The sequence below is a fragment of the Thalassophryne amazonica genome, chromosome 7 (assembly GCF_902500255.1).
Source record: "Thalassophryne amazonica chromosome 7, fThaAma1.1, whole genome shotgun sequence".
NCBI lineage: Eukaryota > Metazoa > Chordata > Actinopteri > Batrachoidiformes > Batrachoididae > Thalassophryne > Thalassophryne amazonica.
The window spans coordinates 44,050,759-44,058,588 of NC_047109.1; the positions used below are offsets into that span (position 1 = coordinate 44,050,759).

Consider the following 7,830-nt stretch of genomic DNA (forward strand, 5'->3'; position numbering starts at 1 on the left):
GAGATGTCTGCTCTGCTGCCCAGACCTGGATAAGTGGCTGAAAATGAATGAATGATGAAAAGTACACTTAGAGATACGGGAGCATCCATGGACCGTAGACTGTTAAACAGCAGTGCACAGGTGCACAGTGCAATGGTATTGAAGAGAGAGTGCAAATGAGACAAAATGCTGAAAATTAATGACATTTTAATTAATCACTTTTGGAATATTTTGTCCTTTAACACTTGTTGTTCTGTAATGTGAAGAGAGCCAGCTGGATTTAAGGCAGCTTCCCATTGGATTTTTTTTTTTTTTTTTTACCACATTTCGGATTTAAAATTAAGGAAACTGGGCCCAGTTTATTAAAATAGCAGGCAAATTTTGTATTAACTACTGTCATATGAGTGCTTACAGATGGGTTTAACTGATTGCAGGGTATTGTCAATTAATATAGAACACATGGGAGCATGGACGAGCCTCATTACACAAGTGTTTATGTTCATACATCAACGGGCTATTCCAAATCTTTTACACAAACCTACAATGTGTCTATTTCCATCTCAAAACTGTCTTCTACTGAAGAGCAGAAGACAGTTTAGCAATTTGTACACTACACTTAAAAGTGGGGCCTGTGCCAGAAAACAACCAATTTGAATAAGCTCTATTAACTCTGCTTGAAATATCCATCTAGAATCATAGAAGCTTGTTAATGGCTACCAAAACAGCCTAGTCAAGGTGCAGCTTGCTAAGGGACATTTAACCAAATATTAGTTTGGGTGTATGTATATATTTGAGCCTGTACATATAATTTTGACCAAATCAAGAAGATCCAAAATAAATTCAAACTTTTACACGTAACTCTTGCTTTTAAAGTTGTTAATGATGTATGCTGTCCAGTCATTCTACTGTGACAAATGAACAGTTCAAAGGCATCATTAAAAGCCCAAAATTACCATGACATCCATGCCTATAATGAGTGTATGTAAACCCCTGACCACAACTGTACCTATAATTCTAGTTTGTGATATCTACATCATCATTCTGACTAGTGATAATTCAAGTTCAAGATATCTATTACATCATTCTGATAAGCTGAAACCTAACTTAAGATCTCTAAAAAGGACAATATAGATATTGATTTGAGGTGATTTAAAGCTACTGGAATTATGCCTGGTCAGAACTGAATTGTTCACATCTGAAACTGGAGCAGGTTAGATTAATTGAAAACTTTATAATTGCCCAGGTCTCCCTTGCAAAAGAGATCTTGATCTCAATGGAACTAACCTAGTTAAATAAAGGTACATTTAAATATATATCTCCAATTCAGTCGCAGATGTCTTCAATTCCTTTTGCATATATTCGGAACTGAATTGTAGATATCTCTAATGAGAAACCCCATAAACATCATTAGCAAATACAGTTCAAATCTTACTCGTTAAAACTGAATTACACATATCTTAAATGAGAGTTTGGGCTCATCACAAATCAAACTGCAAATATCTTGAGTTAGATCTTTGACTCTGCAAAATTATGTTGTAGATACCAAAGAATGTCCACTCTTGCCAATAAAAATTCAAATGAACTTACAGATGGCCACAAAAATGAGTGCAAATACAGCACATTTTGTATTAAAGGAAAATGTGCACTGAACATGAAAGTGACAGCTGGGTAATTCTATGGTAACGGAATTACAACAGCAGCAAAATCTGGACATATGGCATCTAATCATGACAGATTAGCTCAGATTGTAATTCCATTACCGTAGAATTGCCCAGCTGCATCGAGGTAGAAGTTAGCAATGACATCTGTGTTGCATTGTGTGCTGCTTTGCACATGGTGAAAGATAGGACCCTGTGACAGAGGTGGTTCAAAACTATGTGGAATGGGGGCAGATGTACTCCTGACAGTCTGTTTTACTTACCAAAATATACTGTGAAGGACTCAAAGCACCTCTTTTCATTTTTAAACAAGTCTCTGCTCTGTTCCTATCAACACTTTTACTTGTCTCATGGTGAAATGCCATGATGTCAGCAAGACGTTTCGGTGGAAACTGTTAACAAAATAGCAAAGTGGTGGAGAACAGCCAAAGTCACCAGGAAAAGGCTGCAGGATGGAGGAGGGGAGTCAGGGGAAGTTATTGACGGAAATACAGAAACTCCCAGCAGGACAGCAAAATTCTGGCATTTTGTATTCATTAAACATTATTGCCAGAAGAAAAATGCTGAGTTTGAGGGAGCATCAAGAGGTAGCAAGAGGCTCACCTCCTATTTCACCTGGTGTTTGTCACCACAGGTTCTGCTTTAACTGTGGAATTCATTGGAGTGTTTGATAGCACTTAAATGACCCCTGAGACTGACAGGAAACAGGGAGGGACACAACCAGAGCAACAGACAAAACAAACAACAACATAATGGTCTTTTTCTGGAAGCTTCATGAATAGACCTGCGAGTCTCATCAGGCAGGAAAAAATCCTTTGTGCCTACTTGAAAAATAGGGCCCTGACGTCTTTTACAGGGGCTTGTCATGGTTCAGAGGCAGGGTGCCGTGTGCCAAATGTGTTATGATGATCCCAGCAGGAGCCAGATTTTAGGGAGGACACAGAGGAGCTTTTGTTTGACACTTTGACGCCTGTTGCCACCCACCCAAATTCTAAGTGCCGCAGTCAGTGGGTTCAGCATGCCAGAACTGTGCGGAATGCGGCACAAAACACAGCATGCATTTATACATTAATACATTGTAAAGATAACCAAGAACTATTTGAGTCCAACCGTTATAATAATAAAATATATATTATTTTACAAGCAACTATATATATATATATATATATATATATATATATATATATATATATATATATATATATATATATATATATATATATATATATATATGTGTGTGTGTGTGTGTGTGTGTGTGTGTGTGTGTGTGTGTGTGGTTTTATTTTTTTAAAATACGTTCATGTCCTTCTTGGTTTCAGGCATTTTCCTGCACCTTTCACAGCACAGCGGTGGTAGCTCAGTGGTAAAGTTTCTGACTGGCAATCAGAGCTTCTAGAAAGTGCAGGTTCGAATTCTGTGGGTGGCATGTGCGAGCAGCTGCATGATGTGTAACCACATTGCAGGCACAAAACCATTGCAGCATGTATTTCTTAATTTTTTATTTATTTTTCTTCACAGCAGCTGTGCGATGTGTAACCACATCATGCAGCTGTTTGCACTGTGTTCCCGTGTGCATGAACCACTGCAGCGGCATCATGCACGCCTGCCCATCAGCTTGATGTTTTCTTGGGTCGTTCATATGAGCTGTTCTGTCGTGAGACGCCTTGAGTTATACTTATTCACACTATGTGTGAAGGTGCTCTTAACAGGGTTCACCTGTAATTGTGTTTTACAATCATTTTAATATTTCATGATCATTTGCAACTGTGTTTGTGTGGTATTCTACTGGCGAGTACACTTACAAAGAAATTAATACATCCACCAAGGATGTAATAAAATCACTGACATTTATTTATTTATTTATTTATTTATGTGTCTTTTAGCAGGATTACGTCAAAACTACTGCACAGATTTTGATGATTTTTTATTTTTTTTTAACCCCCGATACATGTCAAGCCAGGGAAGACTCCATTAAATTTTGGAGGTGATCCGGAACCGGATCTGAATTCTGGATCAAGATTTGACTTAATATAAGCTTTGAAGGATTACGTCAAAACAACTTCATGGATTCTCACCACATTTGCTCTACAGATAGCTATTAGGGCATGGAAGACTCCACTGAATTTTGGAGGTGACCTGGATCCAGATTTTGGCTCAGGATTTCACTTTATAGGCTTTGAAGGATTATGTCAAAACTACTTCATGGATTCTCACAAAATTTGCACCACATATAGATTTTAGGCCATGGAAGACTCCATTAAATTTTGGAGTGGGTCAGGATCAAGATCCCAATTCTTGATCATTTCTAAAATTTTCAGCAGTTTGATTATCATCTCAAATCTGCTTGCTGGATCTTGACAACATTTAATTATAATCCAAATGCATTTGTTCCGCAAATCTGATTGGTTAACCATGTGAGAATTCAGACCATAAAATATGGAGTAGACAGTGGCAAAATATTCAACTATTTCACATTTGATGTATTACTTCGCACCCTGACCGCTTTGCTACACAGGTGTCAATAATGGTGCTCTCAGCTGAAAGCAACTGAAACTAGTGCAGTGACATCAGTGTCAAAATGTGTGGATTTAATGGATTTAAGATGACAAGATGGAGAAATCTGTGGGTCTGCTCACAGAATTTCCAGTTTGGCATGAAGACGCTGTTGCTACGGTAAGTTTTGACGAGCCAACTACACCCTTTAACAACAATTCGCTGACTGAATTCCTTACAGAAAAATAAACCGTGCAAATGATGGAATTGGATTAGAATGGGAATAACCTTGTTGTGTCTGATGATTTGCGGACGTTCATGCTGGATTTTACGGTTGCAAATTGAGTTTTACCGGTGACGCGTTAGCTATTGTCCAAAGGAAGCGCCTGTTAGCGTTGGATGTTGGGAGTGATCTGGATCAATATGCAAGTTCTACAGCAGAAAGATAAGACATCATGATATTAAACCAAGATCAGGAAGACACTATTTTGATTCAGCTTGTGAATTAAACATAAGATTGAAACATCTCGATCAGTCGGACGATTCTGGAATTATTGCATTGTGTTGTGGAATCCAGATCCACGTAAAGTCTGGGTCACGATGTGAATCACATATTTTTATTTTGAGTCTTCCTCAACCCTTGGTGGACATCAGAAATCTCTGATTGCTCTTGCTATTATTATTATGCAATTTAAAAATAGCTCACATTTTGACTTTTGTTGGAGCTGATTTTGTGTTGACATGCCAATAAAAAGGGAATGGGAGGGGTATCAAATACTACTTTTATTATAACTCTGGGATTCCTTGTTAGGTGTGAAGAACACAGTACCAGCACCACCATGGAAGTAAAGAAAAAAGAAATGGACCTCCTGAGCAATAGCATTGCTGCATACGCACATATCAAAGGTACGTCTCTGTCAGCAGTACACGTCCATTATGTCTGAACAGCAACTTGTCATAAGAGACTTTAACTCTGGCTGTTGTTTTATCCTTCCTGTAGCAAATCCAGAGAGCTTCGGTCTTTACTTTGTGATCGGTGTGTGTTTCGGACTGGTGCTGACACTCTGCCTCCTGGTCATCCGCATCTCCTGCAAGCCACGGACCAACATCGCTGCAACCACGCCTGAGAAAAAGCAGTTAAAAGACATCAGCGAGGATGATGAAGAGAGTGAGGATGAAGAAGATGAGGAGGAGGATGCTGAGACACCTGCCATACTGCCCAGTACAGAAATACCAGTGGGTAATCACACCAGCCAATCAGACACCACTCTGAGCGTGAACGTGTTTACCTCAGCTGAAGAACTGGAACGAGCTCAGCGGCTGGAGGAGAGGGAGCGCATCATACGTGAGATCTGGAGGAATGGTCAGCCTGATATCCTCGGTACAGGAACTGGGACGATTGGACGAGTGCATTACTACTAAGATACTTGGAGACACTGCAGACCTGTGGGTGGGACCAGTGACCCCAGCGTCTGGAAGACTTTAGCCTATGCTAAATACAAAGGTGCACCCAAACAGGTCAACATTGATGTGCCACATCTGACAATCATGACTCTGACAGAGCTGATCTATACGATACGGCACTTTATGCACAGCAATTTGTTGCTTTCATCTGACTGAATGAATTTATACTAAGAGACAGAGATGCAGTTTGGGCTGATGGAGACCTGAAGTTAAAATGCATGGAGCTTTATATCACATAATGCATACAAAAACCTTGAGTTTGATGTGAGGGTGTAAAGAAGGAAAAGTGTGTACTGTATGTTTCAATGAAGAGTCATTCCTTTAGCAAAGAGGCACTTTTATTCAAAGCCATTGATTTCACAAAGGGATAACAGTTCTCCAGACAAACACGCTCAGGAGTCCGATTAACAGAAAAAAACTTTGTTGGAACAAGCAAATGATTCATTTGTTTAGTCTGATTGCACACATGATATGTCAGGATGTTTAAATGTGTTTAAATTAAGAGTATGTTACTTCATGCTCTGTAATACATAAATAAGTAAAGAATAAAATTGTTGCAGCTGTGGTTCTCAGAATAATTCTGTTAAAAATACCATTACAAAGCAACCTGTAAATTTTAAGATATAAAACTATTGCAATTGAAAAAAAAAATACCAGTAATTTTTTTCTGCTAATTTGGCATTATCATGATATTTTAAAACAATTATTTTTGTCAAGCTTAAATGCAGCTGTTACTTATTGTATACTGAATCCCATTTGCTCTGGGCCACCACAAGGGTGTTTGTCAATTTCAATTTCAATTCAGTTTCAATTTATTTTCATTTATATAGCGCCAAATCACAATAGAGTTGCCTCAAAGCGCTTCACACAGGTAAGGTCTAACCTTACTAACTCCCAGAGCAACAGTGGTAAGGAAAAACTCCCACTGAGGAAGAAACCTCAAGCAGACCAGACTCAAAGGAGTGACCCTCTGCTTGAGCCATGCTACAAACATAAATTACAAAACAATTTACAGAACAATTCACGGACAAATATACAAGAAATGCTATTGGCGCACAGGACAGGAGGATCGCCAATACGAATACAACTCCCATCTCTGGATGGAGCTGCACCTTAAACAGAGAAAAAACAGAATCAGGCATCAGATAGACAAAAAATACGTACAGTATAATTTGTCAGAATTAAATAACAAGAAAAACAGAGAAATACTAAGGTGATCGCCGGCCACTAGCCCTAAGCTTCACTAAAAGACCCAGAATTTAGGTACAGTTGAGGCCGCAGCCCATTCCAATTACTAATAAATGAATTAAAAGAGTAAAAAGCGTAAAACAAAACTGTACCCATATGCTAGCCATATGAAAGGGAAAATAAGTGCGTCTTAAGTCTGGACTTGAAAATCTCCACAGAATCTGACTGTTTTATTGACGCAGGGAGATCATTCCACAGAACAGGGGCACGATAAGAGAAAGCTCTGTTAGGTACACAAAGTAGTCCTGCACCCTGAGAACGTAAAGGTTTAATTAGGTCAGCTAGGTAGGGAGGTGCCAGTCCATGAATAATTTTATAGGTTAGTAGCAGAACCTTAAAACCTGATCTCACTGGGACAGGAAGCCAGTGAAGGGATGCAAAAATGGGTGTAATGTGGTCGAACATTCTGATTCGTGTCAAAAGTCTGGCTGCAGCATTTTGAACCAATTGTCACAACCCAATCTCACGCCATTTTGTGATGGCATCATGAAAAGTAAATTAATCTATTAGTTCATGATACTGTCATGAAAAGTGCCACATTTTCATGATGGGAGCACAAAATACATTTTGTGATGGTATCATGAAAAGTAAATTAATCTATTAGTTCATGATACTGTCATGAAAAGTGCCACATTTTCATGATGGGAGCACAAAATACATTTTGTGATGGTATCATGAAAAGTAAATTAATCTATTAGTTCATGATACTGTCATGAAAAGTGCCACATTTTCATGACGGGAGCACAAAATTAATTTTGTGATGGTATCACAAAATGCATGGTGGCACGGTGGGGTTGGGGTCTGTGGGGGTTATGTTTAGTGTAAGGGAAAGGGAGATGGTTAGGTTATGGCTTGGGTTAGGCGAAGGTGTAGGGTTAAGAATAGTAAAATAAATGAAAATAAATGGTGTCATGAAAATGTGACACATTTAGTGACGGCATGAAAAAAAAGTGTGAGACAGGGCTGGTTTGGCATGAGCGCCACATGC

General features: G+C 38.8%; 1 protein-coding gene across 1 annotated transcript in view; it reads left to right on the forward strand.

Moving 5' to 3' along the window:
* Nucleotides 1-6,159, forward strand: part of eva1ba (eva-1 homolog Ba (C. elegans)) — a 42,384-nt gene extending 36,225 nt beyond the window's left edge. The window contains exons 3-4 of the mRNA XM_034174075.1: nt 4,942-5,036; nt 5,131-6,159. Coding sequence (XP_034029966.1) covers nt 4,970-5,036; nt 5,131-5,552 — 489 coding nt within the window. The 5' untranslated portion in view covers nt 4,942-4,969 and the 3' untranslated portion in view covers nt 5,553-6,159. The remainder of the gene's footprint in view (nt 1-4,941; nt 5,037-5,130) is intronic.
* The last annotated feature ends 1,671 nt before the right edge of the window (nt 6,160-7,830 follow it).